This window comes from Lontra canadensis, unplaced genomic scaffold (genome assembly GCF_010015895.1).
Source record: "Lontra canadensis isolate GAN:19392208 unplaced genomic scaffold, GSC_riverotter_1.0 scaffold121, whole genome shotgun sequence".
Taxonomy (NCBI): Eukaryota; Metazoa; Chordata; class Mammalia; order Carnivora; family Mustelidae; genus Lontra; species Lontra canadensis.
This window is the reverse complement of record NW_022631115.1, coordinates 5,079,192-5,100,043: the sequence shown is the minus strand read 5'-3', so window position 1 is coordinate 5,100,043 and position 20,852 is coordinate 5,079,192. Positions and strand designations below refer to the sequence as shown.

Below are 20,852 nucleotides of genomic sequence, written 5' to 3'. Positions count from 1 at the left end.
CACAAAATGCTCTTTGCATGCTGAGTGATATATAGTTACTATTTTGAAATTTTAGGATATGCTTCTCCCCAGTTCACAGTTACTCCTATTGGGTTCATGGTGGTCACAGTGTCTCCAGGAGTTGGACCATCACCAACCACTTTGTGCTTGAGGCTGAAATTGAAGGACATGCAAATATCTCAAAAATTTATGAAAAAAAAAATGGAAATCAAAAGTTTGACTGATTAGAAAATGAAATAAGGTGTACATATATTCTATGAAATATGTTTTTTTCTGAATGTGATTTTTAAAGAATCAAAATATACTAAATATGATGTCATTTGAAAAGAAGTATGTATTTTACAAACCATAGGCAAAGAGCTCTTAGATCATAAGTATGTATTTTACAAACCATAGGCAAAGAGCTCTTAGATCATAAGTATCTATTATAGACAGAATTAAAGTGACAGCAATAGGGATTACTAGAAAAGATGTAAAAGCATACTGACTGAACGCAAATTCAGGACACAACCATCAGATCTTCAGTAATCTTAGCTTGCAAGTAGTTTGAGATTCTGTAGTGAAAACAAAGTTGTATGATGATTTGACAGTGTTTAAGCAAATGTCCTGGATTCCCTGTATTTACCATATGGCTTAAAGCCTCATTGTTCATCTGTAAATTATAATGAGCCTTGACTCATCTTGTTTCCTTGAACTGGTCCACTTTTTGTTGATTTATGAAAGCTGTAGGTTGAATCTAGTATTAGGGAGGGTCCTTGAATCGATGTGGTTAGATTCGAGCTATAAAATTCATCTAGTTGACATATATAAATATTTTTTTTAAATGGGCATCTTTTACACCAACCCATTCTTGTAAGTGCCATAAGGACAAGGACTATATCTGCACCTAATTTCCTGCCTTTTATGTTAGTTGTGTGATCATCATAGATGCCCAGTATCCACCAAGAAAATATTCTGTCAAAATGTACTCAGTGAAACATTCAGTTAGAAGCACTGATGGACAAATATTTGCAGGTTCACAAATGTTATCTATTTTTATATTTAGCACTGGAAGCACTATTAATAATGAATATGCTGAAATTGTAGTGGTAGTGGCCATTATTTTTGAATGCTTAATATATTCCAGGCACATAAATTATATCACTTAATTCACCCCATGATGACATGAGGTATGCATGATTATGGTCCCAATTTTACAGATGAGATCATTGAAGACCAAAGAGATTTAATGCTTAAGGTAATGCAGGTTGTAGGTGTTGAAAAGAAGATAATTAGGAAACAATTGAAGGATAAGCAAAATAATTATTTCCCAGCTAACCGTGTTCCATATTCCAATCCTCCCATGCTCTGACTACTTTCCGAAAGTAGAGAGGGCGGTATTCTATAACATTCAATCACAAAGTTACGTTTCCAGAAATAACAGGTCACAGATGCTCCTACCCCCAGCTGAAAGAATCTTAAGTTGTTTTCAGACCTCTGAGCAAGTTACCCACCCCTCCAGAAGGAAAGGAGGGTTTTCACCAGTCATCTCATTTACTCCAGGTTCCCCGAGGCCTTTACCTTGCACGTGTGTGCCCAGTTGTGCCTTCAGCAGGTGGTTCAGATGATGAAGAAGGGGGCAGTGCTTAGGAAGGCTTTAAGTCCTGGGCTTGAATCCATTTAATAGCAAAATAATGTCTCAAGCCCTCAACTGGGTGTCTTTCAAAGAACTGCAGGTACGAATTAATGGTGATAGAAGAGAATGTGGAGAAACCTTACAGATACACCTTCTTCACTGGGGGAAGCAGAAGATGAGCTTGCAAAGTACTACCAGGCGGTAGGACAAGCGTGTGCTTTCCCAATGCCAACAAGGAAAAGAAGAGTCGTCTGGAAGTGAGATTAGCCACGTGTGTGGTGTCCTTCCTCAGTTTCTAAGCTCACAGTCATGACGCAGGGAAATCTGTCACAACTGTAGGAGCTCTAGGGGCTGAAATGATCATTTTAACACATTTTATCTCTCAACAAAACACAAATAAGGGATAAACCACTATGATTTTAGAATTTTGAAAGAGTAATTCATTTTTCTAGGGCTTTAATTCTTAGCAAGATTTACATAGTCAAGAGACCTGGAAAACTAGTGTATGTATACAAGTAACTTTGATAGTTCCAGAAAGAGAACTAAAATCCAATTAAAATAAAATCCAGCTATATTAAAGGAGTCAAACTCCAAACTTGTGATTTTCAGAGGAATTTTTAAAGTTGTTTTGAGGCAGAACATCTGAGAGATAATGTGAGAGTCATTAGCATGCTTTCTAGGATTACCAGACCCCTTAGAATAGAGACTTTGGTTTCAAGCAAATAAACAAATGTGAAATTTTTCATATCAGGCAAAACTTTTTTTTTTTTTACTTCATGTCGCAGAAGGTGTCATCCAGCTCTGGCCCCTCCTCCTGCCCCACACTTTGAAATCCTTTCAGGAGGAGAAAGGTGTGTGCTAGATAAACATCCAACTCTCTGTGTCCCCAGGGAGTGTGCCCAAGGAATTTTCTGACCTACACTGTTATACAGAGATAGCCAAGGCGTGGGTACTTGTTAATTTTTGTCTTGTTATTGCTGCTTATTCATTTTTACGTATTTTATTTATAATTTAAAAGTCATTGTTTTTTGATCAAAAGTCAGGTGACAATTGTATTTTAGTATCTTCCTGTAAATTCACCCTTGAAAGTAACCAAACTTGGGAAAATAATAGACTATTAGTATTCTGAACAGTTTCTCCTAAGGGTTGCTGTGTTTTATAAGCATCAGTTGAGAAATATGAGCTTCCTGGACTGTGGGATTTGGGGTAGCTTATTGTAGAGGGATGGCCCTGGATCTGGATGTCAGCCCCCACCTCCACCCCCGCCACCCCTGGCTAGCTGTGTGATCTTGAGCAAGCCCCTAGCCCCTTAGAAAATCATTTCCCTTCTGTAAAATTGAGCAGAAAGTCCCTTTCTTGTCATTACTGTAAAGATTAAATGCAATAAAGAACTGAACACCATGCCAGGAGCATAACAGTTTATTGTCCTAGGATGTCACTGGATCATCCTCATTTAAATGATGAGGAACCAGGACTCAGAGACACAGACCTGCCCCAGGGTCACACAGGCAGGTGGTGCTGAGCCAGCAATTCGGCCCTAGTCTGTGGACCTCAAACCCATTGTGGTTTTCCCTTCACATTGTGCACTGGGCTTTGAAGCCCCAGTTTCTGAAGGTGGTTGATGAGCAGTTCCATAGCCCACATGGCATAGGTGGTAAACTGGCCGAGCTTCCTTCACACTGTGGGCTGTGCCCTCTCTCAGGGATCAGTTTCACTGCTTATTCTAAGCAGAACACAAGCCCCACCTCATTTATGTAGAGGCTCCCTTGTATCGCCTGCCTGCCGTTACTGTGCTCTGAATGTGTATCTGGGGAAGGGAGAAGACAGCCGTCATTTACCAAACACCTGTTGTGTGGCACCTGCTTTGCATGCTCTCGCGTGTAAATTCTGCAACGTGCCTCACCATGTAAATGAAGACACAGGGTTCAGAAAGGTCAAGGATGCCTTTGGGGTTTGCGCAGACATGAGCACGCAAGCCCGGAATCAAATCAGGTTAGCTGTTTCAATGATAAAGGTACCAAATGAATCACCAAGCCACCATGAAAATAAAAACACACTAACGTAAACATGTAGGCAGCCCATTACAGAGCTATGAGAAACAAGAACCTCATCACAGATCTGTCAGTTTCAAAAGCTAACTCAACTTTTTTTTTTTTTTTTCTTCTAATGACAGCGAAAGCCAGAGAGGGGTAGGTATACGGGAAGTTAGTTTGCAGATTTGCGGAACATCCCTGGAAACCATCTCGTGCGATGCACGTAGGCACCTCTATCGGCAGGACTCCTCTCTTTCTGAAGAATAATTAATAAATATTTTCTTTTAGCATATAACAAACAGTTGAACCAAACAATTATGTAAACTGGAAATGACCCAAAATGCTAGCAGTTGGCAGCAGCACAGGGAAACGCATTGTCCTGCACATGTGCGTTTTTGTCACTCCCGCCTCTCTGGTGATCTGCACTTAATAGGAATATTTTAAACTATGTAGCTAAGCAACAGAGGTAATTGTTGCTTTCTAGAGCTTTTGTTAGCACTCTAACACAGCCCAAATATGCATAATTAGGTATAATGTCTATAAATCATTATTGTACACATGTGGGTAGTTAAGTGGAGTGAGAGAATAGTTCAATGAATTGAGCATATTCACTGAAAATGCTTTTTATTTGTTTTCTGTAGTTCATAATACTTTAAAATTATCATAACCCTTTACACTTTCTCCTAATAGCCAACCGTGTTATTGAGAAAAACTTCATTTGCATTTTAGACTATGTTTAATATATTATTTAAACCTGGAATTCCTCTGATATGAATTCAGAAGGGAAAAGACCATCCTATCAAATGTGATGTGCTTGTTTATCCAGCCTCTTTTCTAGGAAGTAAAATGTTAAATTTTTCAGTTTATGTTGAATAGATCCCAACAAAAGACTGCACCCTATAATCAGCATTATTTAAAGGGGCTAGTGTTGTGACTAAATTCTTCCCTTCATCCAAAAATGCTTTTAGTTACTATGGCAATATTTACTTGATCCTGGCAGTCCAGTGTTGATTTAGGGAGATAATTACCAGAAAGGAAGATGATGGAGATGTATTTTTGAGTGTCCTTGTCAGAGACAATGTTTATAAAAAATTAAATGAGACCAAAAAAGGCACATTGTCTCCTCCACAGACACCCTCTCCTGCAGCCATCACGCAGGATGGCTGTCCTTTTCTTCCCTCCAAAGATGTTTATTAACACAGAATGCACTTCACTTGGTGTCTTTCACAGTCTTTAAGGGGGCTTATTATTTTGCACTGCCCATCCTCCACTCTGTCTTCAGAGACACAGAAATGGTCCTTCTTCTCCTTCTCCTTCTCCTTCTTCTTCTTCTCCTTCTTCTTTTGTCTGACTGAATATTTAAGGAGACCATTGCTGGGTTGTCTGGTGCATTTCAGAGCCGCATGTATGCTGGGTGTCATGCTCCCCTGATCACCATGTATGTTAAGCCAGGGCTGGAACACTAGCAGATCTGCACCCTGAATTGTACCCTTAATTGGGTGCAGGCTTGGGTAGGCTATCATTTATATATATGTGTGTGTGTGTGTATGTATATATATGTGTGTGTGTGTGTGTATATATATGTATACACACACACATACACACACATACACACATATGTATATATATGTGTGTGCGTATATATTATATATATAGGTATAATACATATGTGTGTGTGCATGTATACATGCATGCATGCATGCATATACATATACATATGACTATATACACATACTGTCACTGCAGCTGGGCCACTGCCAAGGATGAAGGGGATGACACTGATAACTGGACTGGGACAGATCCAGTGGACTGTTCTGGACAGACTGGCATGTGGAGACCTGCTCTTAGTCCCAAGGCTCTTTGACAGTCAAGACTCCAGTCGGCCAGCTACTGAAAACAATTCGTTGATGTTCTACATACTTGGCCATCTCCATCTCTCATCTCATTGCCTTCTTACGCAAATGCATGCACGTACCAGGCCAGAAAATATGTCACTATTTTATGTTTTTGACCATGCTGGAAAGCCTGGGTGGCTCAGTTGGTTAAGCTTCCAACTTTCTGATTTCAGCTCAGGTCATGATCTCAGGGTCCTGAGATCAAGCCCCACGGTGGTCTCTGCACCCAGCACAGAGTCTGCTGGAGATTCTTACCCTCTGCTCTCAATCTCTTCCTCAGTCTCTCTTTTCTCTCTCTCAAATAAATAAACAAATAAATAATCCTTTAAAAAAAAGATAATTGGGGGCGCCTGGGTGGCTCAGTGGGTTAAGCCTCTGCCTTCGGCTCAGGTCGTGTTCTCAGGGTCCTAGGATCAAGTCCCTCATTAGGCTCTCTGCTCGGCAGGAGAGCCTGCTTCCTCCTCTCTCTCTCTGCCTGTCTCTCTGCCTACTTGTGATCTCTCTCTCTGTCAAATAAATAAATAAAATCCTTAAAAATAAATAAATTAATTAAATTAAATTAAGATATTTGATCATGCTAATTCTCCCATTTACTTGCATTTCCCTTGGCATGGAATTTCTGTGTGACAGTTCTGAAAGTCAACAGGAAACCTTGTAAGCTTCAGAACTCTCTTAGTTATCATCTGTATGTGGATGTATTCTGTCTTTTAACTAACATCCCATAAAATCTGAAAGTATGTTTGAGAAACTGTGGAGGCAGTGAACATAAACCAAATAAGCTTTGAAAATACGCTGCCATGCTAGCAGAGAAATTTAATGTTTCCTTTATGCATAGTATTATACATATTTGATTTCCTTCTGGTTGGTTAGGATTTGCAAATATAAGAGGTACAGTAACAACAATTTTACATTCAGCATTCTGTTATTGCTAAGTATCTATTTCAGTATCCTGGAAACAATGAGCTGTTAATAAGCTGAAAATTTTACTAGCTCACTTCTTTAAATGCAATTCTCAGAACATTAAGGTTTGTTTTGTTTTGTTTCATAGTCATTCATATATATTTTTCTCTTCAATGTTTATAAAGTTGATAGAATCCACATATTCACATGTTGTACTTATGATATCATATATATTTTTCTCTTCAATGTTTATAAAGTTGATAGAATCCACATATTCACATGTTGTACTTATGATGTATATATATGATATATGTATATATACATGTACATATATATATATATATAAATCTGTCTCTCATCTACTTATTGGTGCAATTTTCTTAAAATATTTTTTGCTGTTGTTTTTTAAGTATTGGCTTTCTTTTTCCATAGAAGAAATCGTGATAAAACCTATGGATGAAAACCGTCATTCGACTACACAAGAAAATTCCAATGGGAAGGAAGACAGATATGGCTGCTATCAAGAGCTTGTGGTCAAATCTTTAATGCACTTGGGGAAATTTGAAAAAAATGTGTCTGTTCAGACCATAAGTGAGAATTTAAATGACAGTGGCATCCAGTCTCTAAAAGCAGAGAGTGATGAAGCTGATGAGTGCTTTATGATTCATTCTGATGATGGAAAAGAAAAGATCGATGATTCCCAGCTTCAGTTCTCCTCCTCAGATGACAGTGAAAGTAACTCTGAAAGTGCAGAGAATGGTTGGGACAGTGGCTCCAACTTCTCAGAAGAAACCAAACCACACAGGGTCCCAAAGTATATTCTAGTGGATAATAGAAAAGACCTATTGGAAGTTCCTGAAATAAAAACTGAAGGTGACAAGTTTATCTCTTGTGAAAATATGTGTGATTCTGAAACAGAAAGGAGAGACCCACAGAATGCTCCTAGAGAACCCCTGGACAGCAAAGCCCAGCCCTCATTCACTGGGATGGAGGAAGATGATAACGAGTGTCTGGCCGCCATGACAGAAGAGTCTGTTGACCTGGAGAAGGCGAAGGGGAACTTGAGTTTGCTGGAGCAGGCGATTGCTCTCCAAGCTGAGCGAGGTTGTGTTTTCCATAACACCTACAAAGAGTTGGACAGGTTTCTACTGGAACACCTTGCTGGGGAAAGGAGACAAACCAAAGTTATTGACATGGGTGGAAGACAAATCTTTAACAATAAACGTAAGACACATTTTTTTTTTGCATTTATTTTAGGAATAAAATTGCTTTGATGGTTTGAAGAAAAATTAGTAAGATTTGATTATCACTTCCAGATAGCTTTTGACAACTTGATGCAATTTAAAAACGAATTCATATTGTAAAATAACAATATCTTTTTTTTCCCTCTGTCTGCTCTCTAGCTTGTTCTCAGATCAAGCTTGGTCAGTTTTGCGATGTTTTTACACATGAAGAAGGAATCATTGCCTCTTTTTCTCTTAATTTGACAGCTTTTAAAAAAATATATAGTATTTGTACAGTACTATATTGGACATGTTAGAGGGACATTAGTACTTTTTGGATTTTAAATCATTTTATTAATCAAATCAATTCCAGAAATTTAATTTTTCTTTTCCACTTTCTTATGGGGATCATCTGACTCCTTTAGAGGAGCTTCAAAATAAAGTTGAGCTACTGGCAAGTTGGACAGGATGCTCTGATCCTTCTTAGGATAAAACTGAATGCTAATGCCTTTAGAAGCCTTGTGCTTTTACCAGGTCTCTAACTCAGGGCCACAAATATCTGGTCCAAACATGAATGAGAAGAATAAATGTGCTTGGAGGAGGCCTTAAAACTGTTCCTCAACTTTAGTGAAATTATGTCCTATCTCCCATAATGCTACTCCTCCGCCCACCCTGAGTCTTACACCAGATCGGCCTGGTGATAATTCCCAAATGGTGGTTCTCAAGTGCCTAGAAGGCTTGTTTAAGATGGGTATTTCCAAGATCCTATCAGACTTACTGCTCCAGAACTTGCCTTTATTTAAAGCACACTTTTCAGACGATGCTTGTGTACCTTGAAGTCTAAGAACCACAAAATTAGAATATCTTAGAGAAAATTAAGGTCATGTCTCCAGGAAGCTTACAAGAATAATATGTTAGTTATGGTTTGGTTGATCTGCTTTCTGAGATTTATGCAGAAATGAACTGTATATTTTTTCATTTGGGGTCTATTGTAGTACTCACCTGTAATCTTTGTCAATTATTGTCTTGCAGCTCAGAGCTGAGAAAACAAAACAAAGAATAAAATAATGTCATGTAGTGAGGAACAAGATAATAATACTATGCAAACACACTTGCCAGGATTAGGATCAAGATAGAATATCAATCCAGGGTATGATTTGGGACGGGACCCACTGTGAGCTTTGTATACTCCACTAATATGCAACGTGCTAAACTTGCCTGTGTGCATATTTGTTATTTTTTTAAATGGGCTACAAAAAAAAAAAAAAGAAAGAAAAAGTTGACCTCAAATCCTAAAAAGTCATAATTTGTCATCTACTGTATTTCATTCATTCTAAGATACACAGTTTTCCCATTTTAACATCTGTGAAATCAAAAGGGTATGCCATAATTTAATTTTCAGTAATTTTTTTCTTGCTTGCTAACACAAAATGCGGCACTATGTTGCAGCTGATGATATCTTCTAGCTCCATGAAATTCAGTGTTTGGAGAAACTTTAATTCTTTGTGCCATAGCTTACAATATTTGACAAACTTTTGGTCATTTTTATAGAACTTGAAACTTTTTGTTTTCAAAACCCACCAAGCCAATAGAATCTGTGTTTGTAAACATGGGTGATATAAGGTTTAGAGAATTATGAATGAGGCTGGCTAATTCAATAATATATCCTATTGTGTGGGGCATGGTCCGGCCTTGCAGCGTTTAAAGCCTTTGCAAGAGGTCCAGACCAGACTAGTATGAAAGAGAGGCAAAAAGAGGTAAGGCCCATAATGCATGGGAACTATAGGCTTCATCTAGAAGGTACTTGCAGAGTCCAAGTTAGATATTGACTTTCTTCTTCCTCATCCCAGATGTGGGACACAGTAGCTTATGAGCAGCTTCTTCCTCTGGTTTGTATTCCATGCTCTTAGGTCAATAATCATACCAACTGAGATTCATGATCTCCACAATATCATCCTAATTTCCCATATACCCTGGGCATGAGACCCCGCTATTAAAGGAGAGAACACTAACATTTTAAAGTATCGTTTTACCCAAGTCTGCAAATAGTCAACAATTCTAAACAATTTTTTTAAAAAGTTTGGCTATCTCATTGCTACTAAGATTTAGTGAGATTTTAGGTCACAGTGTGTATGGAGTCCCCATAGAATTTATTGTACAGCCTAAGGCACTTTCAGAGCAAAGGGGAGTGCTACAAACAATCACAGGAGTGTATCAGGTGCAAATAAGATAGTCCCAGGCATACCCACATGTAAGGTCACCAGAGTATAAGGTCACTCTCATTATGCAGCATTCAGCAAAGAAAATAAAAGGAGAGGAAGAGCCAGGCCTGAGAGTCACCTGAGAACTCAAGCTCTGCCTTCTTATCATGCAAACAGGTTCTGCCCCACAGAGCATTTCATGGCATCTGTTTCACCCAGCAGAGAAGGCTTGCAGACAAATGTGCATGATGGACTGTCAGTGGACCACACCTGGTCAGGTGCCAGCCCGGCCTTATCTCCCACACCCTCTCTGGCTTCCTATAGACAAATAATGTGGCAAGGAGGGGAAATGCACAGCGCCAAACCTTTCAATGTGGTTTAGAAATGTGGCCTCACCTGGACCAGGTCCAAAGGAGGAAGGGCATCAAAACCCACATTGCTTTTCCTCTTTTCTAATTCCTTCTCATATGCAGTGTCAACCACCGTAATGTCACTTGAATCAAACTTCATGGATTTTTGACTCTCCATCTACAGATATTATAGGCCTAAAACAACTTCACAATTAGCAACATTTTTGGATTAAGTAAATATATAGCCATAAAAGTCAAAGAACATGTCAAAACTCTTAATATGCCTCTTTGTTTCTTGCAAAAGACAGAGAACAATCCCGATACCATGGCATTTAAATCCTGTCTTTCACGAAACATAAATGTCTGATACTTAAGGCATCCTTGTCTTTGGGCTGTTCATTTCTCACTTTCGATCTCCAGTTTTCTCTGCTGACCTTCCCTCCCAGGCAGTGTGTGCCTAAGCTGAAGGATCCTTGGCTCCTCCCCCTTTAGTGAAAGCATGCCCCCAAATAATTGCATTACATACAACCTGCTGTGCCCATCTGCCCAGGGCTGTTTATAATCCAACAACTGGGGTGGCATGGTATCACAGAGGCACGTCTGCTCATCGCAATATCCCACCCTGGAGACGGCTATCGCATCCCGCGACATTGCTCTGCTCTCTGTACTAGGCTTGGAGCAGGAGCATATGGGCCCGCCGCATCCTCACGCAGCAGGGTTCTGCCCCCTAGTCCACCGCCAACAGCTTTCCTAAGACAGGATCACACAGATTATTTATTTTCACTCTCAGCATCAAGTGGATTCATTATTCGTGATATTTCGTGTTCTGTGGCCAGCCTCCATTCCACACTGGTCCTTTCTCTGAGGCTCCCATGTCCATTGTGATTCTGGTTCCTCTGATCATCAGTGCTGAGAGACAAGATTGTCCCAATGATTGGTATATCATTCCAGGCGCAAGTTAGGGGGGTGATTTGGGCTCCAAAAATGCATTTCTGTTTTCGGTTTATTATCTCAGTCACAAGTATGAAAATATCTGCAGAAGGCCTCTGCTGTGGTAGCTCTAACCCCACCCAAATTCATGATAATCCTTATTTATTTTACAAATTTATATAACCTTTCATCTAACACTCAGCAAAGTGTGGGCTGGAAGATTAAAACCCCAGCTCACCCTCCGACCTCCCCCTCTAGGTCAATGCCTCACGGCAGCCTGACTAGCAGTGTTACAAAGTGCCCCTTTTCTCTGCCTCCTGGCACCTGTGGTCCCCCTCTATACCCCAATGTTCTTGGTGGTACAGACCACCCAAGGCCAACCCCACCCTGTATTTCCATTCTTCCTAGAATGTTTCCTTGCCAGGCTGTCCTATCACCTGAGCTTTCAGTTTCTGCATTCAGAGTAAAATGAAAGCTGCTTCTCCGTAGCTGCTCTCTTCTGATCGATCCAAAGTGGCAATGCATTGGGATTTGGGGCTCTGGGCCCTCTGCAGCACGGCCAACTGTTTGGGCATGGCACAAGATGCCATTGTTGACTCCCTCCCTGACTCTGGCCAGAGCGGACTCTACATGTATGAGGGAGCAGCACTTGGACCTGGAACCCTCGGGCCACAGGAGGCCAGGGACCTACAGGAACAAGACCAGAGCAACCCTTCTCAGATGGGGTTTCTTCTTTGTTTTATCATTTGGAATCTGGCTTTCTTGAGACCCTTTCAATAAGAGATAGTTTTAGTTTAAATACATTCTTCTTTCTCACTTTTTTTTTTTTTCCTTTTCAGGAGCTTAGGCATCATCTGCCTCTGGTGTGGGGTTCATTTTTCATAATGAGACACTAACTACAATATGTGATATGACAACTTAAAACCATCTCTGTATTTTAACACTCCCTTGCCCTATGTCAGCCTTTGTTTAGAAAACCAAGAAAACTGAAAACATTTTTTATGCTTCCACAGGTCTTAGTTGAGGGTCTTATTCAAGGCAATGTGAGAAGAATGTTTATGCTGTAAAAACTGAGTGAAGTGAGAATGTCACCCTGCAAGGCCACTCTAGTGAATGGGGAGAGAAAGAAGAGCCAGATGAATCTCTTGATTTAATTTCTCTGTAGATTCACCGAGGCCTGAAAAGAGGGAGACCAAGTGCCCTATCCCCGGGTGCGATGGCACGGGACACGTGACAGGACTCTACCCCCACCACCGCAGCCTTTCGGGGTGCCCCCACAAAGTGCGGGTTCCCCTGGAAAGTGAGTATGACCTATCCTTAAAACCAGTAGGCTTCGTCTTAGTGCACCACAGCATCATGATCTTATCCTCTTTCTCCTCCAGTGTGGAATTTGGAATGGAAATACAAAGTTTCCTTTCTGTGTCAAGAAAATTTCCATCTAGCTGGGTGTTTAAAATCAATGTGTTAATAGAAAACCTGAGAGTACAGTTAGGACAGTAGGTTAGGAGACAACCGACATTGCGAAGAGAATTTGTTACAGTTCCTGAAGCGTGGGGGTGTGCCACAGCAGGCAGGGCCACATAGGGGAGCATCAGGGTCATCAGGGGCCAGAGATAGGGGGAACTTCTGGTTTCTGTGGGAAGGAGCGAAGTAAGCAGTCTTAAGACTGGCTAGTTTGAATTCTCTCAGTAGGCTCCAAAGCTTGAGGGTTGTCTATGGGTGTCTGATACCTGGCAGGTGGATAGTGTGAGTCTAATAAAAGAGGCAGTTGGGCATGGGCTCCCAATTGGTTGATTTGCCTTTAAAAGCTGTTTGAAAGGGCAGTCTCTCCAGGGTTTGCCAGGGCCCAGATGACAAAGCATCAGAAAACAGAAAATAAAAGTCATGGTTAAAATTAACTGTGGACTGCACAGTCCTTTCTCACCCAGAGGTGTGTCTTCCTTAAGCCCAGGAGCGGTTTTGGCCTCAGTGCATCATCTAAATATAAGAAGTGCATTCCAGGGGCACTTGGGTGGTTCAGTTGGTTAAGCATCCGACTATTGATCTCAGTTCAAGTCTTGATCTCAACGTTGTGAGTTCAAGCCATGAGCTGGGCTCCACACTGGGCATGGAGTCTTTAAAAAAAAAAAAAAAAAACTTGCATCATCACCAGGGTCCTCCCTACTCCCCATCTCCCCATTCCGTGTAGGAACTTGTGATGCCTGCCATGCCTCTCGAGGGCATCCTGCAGTAGCAGAGGGCCTTGAGCAAGAGCAAACATTGGTGGCTTCTCTACCCTCAGCCCTGCTGTGAGCTAGGAAACTGGAGGAGGAGGAAAGGGCTATCTTCTTAGTTTTGAAGTATCAATGTGTTACATCCTCTGCTTCTTTAACCTACATATTGAAACACCCGTGGGTTATACAAACCACAGTGGTGTGAATGCCTCAGCATCACCCTCCTCGAAAACACAGCTTTACAAATCAGTGCATCTAATCTGTTCAGCACTGTCCCAGTAGATTACCAGTTCCTCAAAGTGATTACCGAGTTGTTCACTCAACCATGCTCTTCCACCAATAACTGAAAGGCAGTGCAGGGGAGAGTGGGGAGCAATGGACAAGAATCAAAGTAATATCTCTTAGAAAATAAAGAACACTATATTCAGAAGTTAGGAGGAAAAGTTAACAGGAACTACTTGACAAATAGTGTTCTCCATCCACTTTTCCAAGGAAAAGCACATAAATATAAAAGGAAGTTTATGAGCCTCTCATTTTAAGTTAAATACCAAAAGAATAGTCTTATTTAAGTCTAGTGTTAACCATGACATGATGTTTAAAGAAACTAAAACTTGAGAACGCTGCTGAATTTAGTTTTTGAAGTTCTTGAGCGCTCATTAATTTCAACCCAAACATTTATGGGGGGAAGAAAGGCAGATTATATAACCAAATTCTTATGAATGCAAAGTTGAGAAGTCAGTTTGTTAGCATGTTATGTATTCATGGTATACTATTCTTTTCTTTTTGTGATATTTTGTGCTCAGTTCTTGCCATGCATGAAAACGTGCTCAAGTGTCCCACCCCAGGATGCACCGGAAGAGGGCATGTGAACAGCAACCGCAATACCCACAGGAGGTAATTGTGATGAGAGGCTACTCTTACCTAACGAAGAGAAGTGAGACAGACTTCCCACGGAGGAAATAAGGAGCTAACACTGTGTCATCAAAATCTCTGGATCACTATCAAATATGTTACCACTTGAAATAGATAAGAAATATTCTCAATGTATACAGAGTAAAAAACAAAAAACAAAAAAACACACTTTACTTTCTGAGAAATTATCATTTAACAGGCAAACAAAAAAATGTTCTATTTGAACACTAGAGTTATACATTCATATAATCATATAAACAGAACATGTTCTTTTTTGCTCTGGAAATTCACCATAGCCGTTTTGACACTGAAAGGAGTTGTGTAGGGTTTGTCTTGGATCCCATCCAATAAACATTAATAGGGTACCAAAAGGGCTTCAATCTACTGTGGTTCCGACTATAAGCCAGGAGGAAGGTAAACATCATTTCATCTCATTGAGATTCATTACGTTGAGATTCCTACTCACTTAAAACACACATGTGCATTTACATACAAATGTATTGTGTGGTATATAAATATATACTGTGTATCTATTATGTGCTCACAAGATACTATGTAACTCGTAAGCATATTGCCAGAAAACTTCATATTCTACACTATATATATATATATATATATATATATATATATATAAAATAAATCAGTATATAAATATACTGATTTAAAATTAAGTCCCTAACATTTTTCTAAAAATCTTGAGATAAATCATAGAATTATCATGCTAACATCTATAGCTGGGCACATTGCAATTGGAGTGGGTACATTCTACTTAAAATGTTATAGACTTTCAGAATAATTCCCTTACATAATTTTCCAATTTTTAAAAATGAATTTGTTACTCATCACTTCTTAGATGGGATTGGGGGGCAAATGTTGACACGGTAGTTTGCAAAACCCTTTTGGGATCTATTAACATGAGAAAGGTGCTAAATGAACTATTAATATGACTTAACGTTTAATGTGTGCCAAGTATGTTGTGAGGTACATGCCAAAGCAAATTACTTTATCTTTTTAACTCAAATCCTCCTTTTTAATTTTTTTTTAACAGTCTTTCTGGTTGTCCAATTGCTGCAGCTGAAAAATTGGCAATGTCCCAGGACAAAAATCAGCTTGATTCACCCAAAACCGGGCAGTGTCCTGACCAGGTTCACAGGTATGACCCTCCCATGACGTTCCTAGTAGTCTGTCCATGCCATGCCCCTATGCAATGCGTCCAGCTCCCCTCATGTGCCAGTTCACTATGGCCCGACCTTCATTCACAACTACCAATGTCTATTTGAGAGGCTGGTCCAGTTAATCATACTCTCACTTAAATGAACTGCTAGACCCTGAGAAGCTTAACATGAAATTAATCTATATGTAAAGGTAACACAATGTGGATGAATCTAAAAGAAATAAAGTGTATAACATACATTAATCAAAATTCTGTGTCACTAAATGCAACCCATCCCACTAGTCAGGTAAGCCCTCCCGATGATTGATTAACCTTTCTCCCTGCAGATAATGCCTTCATAAATCACTCACAGCCACCCAAAATATGTGGTGTTATATATTCATTCCTCTGTTCCAGCTATACATATAATTTCTTTAAGGCAAAAACACATTCCATGAATTGATAAGTGTTAATGAAATATCTCCTGTTTGCCCCAGGTACTTCACAATCTCCAGCAGTTTGGAAGACCTTACTTATACTTAAATAATAAACAAGTGATAACACAATGTAAAGTTATACATTTATTAATAACAAATCATATAGATAGGAAAAGTTATTTCAGGATTAAAACAGATGACCAGATCTTCACTGTTACTGAGACACTGAAATGCAACATTGTTATTAGAAGCATTTTCAAGATATGGCTTCCCTTAATATGTGCTCTTAGAGATTTAATTAAAGAGTCAAAATCAGATGAGTGAAGAACATATGTCAAGCAAAGATCATGAATTACTGAATAACTAGCAATTAATAATCTTAACAACAATTTTCTTGGTTAATATGGCCATATCCTCTAGTTTCTCCATAAGTAGGTTATTTATCAAATATAGAAATAGCATTTAGTCTTATTTCCCTAATTTCTTAAAAAATGTGTTTTAGACTAGAATGAAGATATATTAAGGTTATACACAAGGTTACATATCTAATAATAAGATCAACTGCTTTTTCAAATATTTTTATGTAGCAGTTTAAATGTTTTTTATGTAATCCAAGAAATATCATTGAAATTTTGACATTCTGATGAGTCAGGCATTCTTTGGTGGAAAACAAAAGAAAAACATATAAGTATTTTAGATATTGCTAAATTCTGAAAGGTGTATTTGTTTATATTCATTTGCTATTAGACTATATTTGTGTTTTTCTTGACTGGGACTGGTACTACACAAATATGATGTCCTTGTTTAATCCCAATACAGTAGTTGTAAGGGAATATTTAACTCATAGCTTGGATTAAGGTAATTCTATTGCAAAATGTGATAGCTATTATGATACAAAATTTTGATTCATATTGAAATGATAACAATTTCACAGATAAAATATTGAAGTATCAACAAAAACACTGAGACAAAGGGAAAAAGGTGAAAAGTCTAAGAAGTTCACAATTCAGAAGTGAACTTTCTGGTGCGTATGCTGCCCCTGTTAGGTGTCAGACTCCTGTCAGCTCTGCTGAAGGAGAGTGGGATTCAGCATCTCTTCTTTTGGATGGACTACAATGCCATTTCCCCACCAGCTACAAACGTGACTTTTCACCACCAGGCTGATTAATAGTCTTAATATGTAGAATGTGCACACCTTGTCAGTGCCCTAATGATAGTTAGATGGCGTTTCTCTCTGTGGAACTCGAAGTGCTAACAGACATTAAATACTTGCTGCTCATTGTATCTGCATAAGACAAATGCAAAATTGCACATTCCTCTTTTATCAATGGGAGACAGACCCACAACATGCAGCCTCGCCATAGACATCCAGAACCCTTGGTGTCTCCCATCTTTCACTCCCAGCACAGAGTACTCTCTTTTATCATACTGTGACCAGCTCTTTTCCATAGTACACTGTCTCCGTGGGTACTGACAGGCATGACACATCAGATCTGCTTTAAATTCTGATGCTAATATGCTCACTAAGAATTTTATCATAGTTCTTTTGAACTCTCCCCTCTTTCTTCAGGACAAGCTTGGTGAAACAAATTGAATTCAATTTCCGATCACAAGCCATCTCCTCTCCCAGAGCCACAGTGTCAAAAGAACAAGAGAAGTTTGGAAAAGTACCATTCGATTATGCCAGTTTTGATGCCCAGGTTTTTGGTAAACGTCCCCTCATGCAAACAGGTCAAGGACGAAAAACACCACCATTTCCTGAATGTAAGCCTCAAATTCTAATCCTTATTCCCAAAATGTATCTTGTCTATGTGTGTTTGGGGGTGGGGTGTACTCAAATCTAGAATACATTATTTACTGCAAGAAGGAGAGAAAATATACTGTGCAGTGAAATAAAAATAAGTTATCAAGTGATAACTTGATCAGAATTACCAATTTTACATGAAGTTAAACTGAACATGGTGAATAGTTACGGGATTAATTATTCTCCAAATATCATGCCATTGTTGAATCAAAATACAGTAATTCTAAAGAAATATTTAATTCACATTCAGCTGGGTTTGGGATTAATAACAACTGTTATAGTCATCACAATACAGTAATTTTGATTCATGTTGAAATTATGGCAATTTAACAGGTAAAATATTGAAATGCTACTTAAAATAGTACTTAAATCAGCAAAAGCACTTAGACTGAAAGAGAGAAAAAGTGAAGGTCTTGGAAGAAACTTACAGTTTAGAAATCAAGATTTTACAATAGGTGCAATATGTGTGACAGTGGAGAGGTTTATCCATATATTGAAGAATTAATATAGAATCATTTAAAATGTGTTAATACTCTAATGGTAGCACATCTGTATAGAAGATCATAACTCAAAGATGGTGTAATATATACAACTTGGTGTTTTTATTAACACATTTCTTCAAGTGTTTTAGAGTCCTTGAATAGCTTAATAAAAGGTAAGAAAGTGAACATTGGGATGAACCCAGATATGAATCCTGCGTTACGATATCATAAGGAAAGAAGTGAAATTATTCCCCAATTTGAGTCCTCCATAGACCATGGATTCTTCACAACATGCAAATCTATGGAATCCCTTTGATCTCATACCTCTGGACCTACACTGAGTGCCTTTAGGAACATATAACATGGGCTTCATTCTGTGATGTTGGTCACTTCTTTCAAAGAACTAGATGCTATATAAAACATAGCACTGATAAACATACTTGAAAGGAGTTGACCCATTAACAATGGAGTATGCTATACTCCAAAAGATATTCTATCTATTCTGACTAAAAATAGGGCTCAGCCTAAATAACATCAACTACCTGTTAGATTTGGGGGAAAATTACATATGCACAGGTACACAATGTTTTCTATTATATATATATAAAATGTACACATATGCATACACATATACATATATGTTTAATTCAAGTGAAGCTAGTTAAGGGCATTCTATATACTCATATAATATAGATATTGTTTAAAAATGCAAACATTCAGTGACATTTTTGTATTTTTATAATTGTAGGAATCACAGTTGGAAATGTTTTAAATTGCTTCATGAAAAATAATGATCAAAGTTTACAGTAAACAAAATTTGCAGCAAAATAAATAACTAAATCCTTCTATATTATCCCACTTAAATCTTGGGTGTTTCTCCCATAACCTTGAGCAATGTTTACAAACACCAAGAGTGAAGAGAAATATGGTTAATTCTCTCACTCCGTAATGCCTTGTTGCCACAACAGAAACATAAAACAGAAACTCAGCCTTGATAACTAAAATTGCCTTTCTGCTCATCCTGAGAACACTTTCTCTGTCCTTTACTTATCATGTTCTACCTAAATATGCAAAATGCTAGCTCATTAAAGGCTCTACCATTTATTTAGTTCCATTTGGTCGGACATTAAGAACAACTTCTGCTGGTTTAAGCACAAAACAAACCTGTATATCAAATAATAAAAATAAAAATACAATTCTATGTCTTAATATAAATTGTTATTGTGAAAACAAATGTTGAAAGGGTGCATTTTTTTTTTTTTTTTGCTACTGGAATTACTGGTCTTCACACATACACAGTTCATAGATGTCCAAGTCTTAAGCCTCTGTAGTCCCTGACAGATTTTGCCAGTGTAGTTTTAATCCATAATTTTTGCCACGAATGCTGCCAGTGCACCTGTCCCATAACATTAGTTATAAAATTTTTACCATAAGAAGCATAAATACGAAAAATATTAAGAGAATAGACATTCTTCCCCAGCCATCACCTCATTCGATCTGTGAACTTCTGTGAAAACCAATCTCAATAACCTTCACTGAGTGTACCAATGGATAATGGATCATGTTTAAATTTATTCTTAACGTATTTTAATGTAAGAAGTTATATCTCTAAAGCAAATCTATTTAATGACTAAAACACATACATGCAATTGCTAATCAAATCTCTCTTCAACAGCAAAGCATTTTTCAAATCCAGGGAAATTTCCTAATCGACTGCCTAGTGCAGGCGCCCACACACAGAGCCCTTGCCGTGCCAGCTCTTATAGCTACGGTCAATGTAGTGAAGACACCCACATAGCAGCAGCTGCTGCCATCCTGAACCTTTCCACCCGCTGCAGGGAAGCTGCAGACATCCTCTCCAACAAACCACAGAGTCTGCATGCCAAGGTAGGCCAGTCCAAGAGCCCGGAGGGTGGGCCAGTGACTGAACCGTGAGAATAAACTGCCTTTCATGTTCCTAACCACATTCACTACCATGCCGCTCCCCATCCCTAAAGCACATCCCTTCCTCGTCTTAGGAAGAGACTCAGAGGAGCATTGACAAGGATGAGTTTTGTGGCTTCCAGAAGGAGTGAAGGAGTGTTGTTCTTGAAGGCGGTATACCAAAGCCTGGGGAGAAGTGAGTGATGGAGCCTGGCTGGGGAGGTTTATAGCTATCAAACCTACCTTTGTGTTGGGGACTTTGGCACACAAGAAAGACGCTTGCCGTTAAAATCAAACCGAACAATGGAAGCTTTTTGCTGTCTGCAAGTCAAAGATGGTAGGAAATGTTTGACCACACGGTGGCTTGTCAAACAGTTGCAAAATGGACTCATGAGATTTTCTTATTGCACACATTACGATTTTATGACGCAAGGTACTCTCAGTTGCTGCCGTCTCCTCAAAGGACACTGAATAAAACGGGTATACGCTAAGTTAACAAGAGATGGTTCAGGGGTACTTTTGAGAACTCAGGGCTTTCAAATCCAGAATCAAATTCTGTAAAGTTTATGAGGCCGATGAAATTAATCACATTTCTCTAATAAACCTCTCCTCCCTGACTAACAATGAGAGGGAGACAACCGTGTTTTTGATACCTTGATGACGACAAAAAACAAAGATCCTCCATGTGTCCCCTTTGGAGGAGGAGAGGCTTATTAGGCTACGGAGTAGCAGCAATCCTCAGATCCTCAGAGGGAGGGTAGAAGCTGCAACCGCATTCGCC

At 39.0% G+C, this 20,852-nt stretch overlaps 1 protein-coding gene across 3 annotated transcripts in view; it reads left to right on the top strand.

Annotated features, from left to right (window-relative positions):
- ST18 (ST18 C2H2C-type zinc finger transcription factor) overlaps positions 1 to 20,852 on the top strand; it is a 103,069-nt gene that overhangs the window by 39,214 nt on the left and 43,003 nt on the right. For all 3 annotated transcript variants that reach the window (XM_032841167.1, XM_032841168.1, XM_032841166.1), the window contains 6 exons: positions 6,876 to 7,667; positions 12,313 to 12,447; positions 14,164 to 14,254; positions 15,321 to 15,425; positions 17,433 to 17,626; positions 19,824 to 20,035. In XM_032841167.1, coding sequence (XP_032697058.1) covers positions 6,876 to 7,667; positions 12,313 to 12,447; positions 14,164 to 14,254; positions 15,321 to 15,425; positions 17,433 to 17,626; positions 19,824 to 20,035 — 1,529 coding nt within the window. The remainder of the gene's footprint in view (positions 1 to 6,875; positions 7,668 to 12,312; positions 12,448 to 14,163; positions 14,255 to 15,320; positions 15,426 to 17,432; positions 17,627 to 19,823; positions 20,036 to 20,852) is intronic.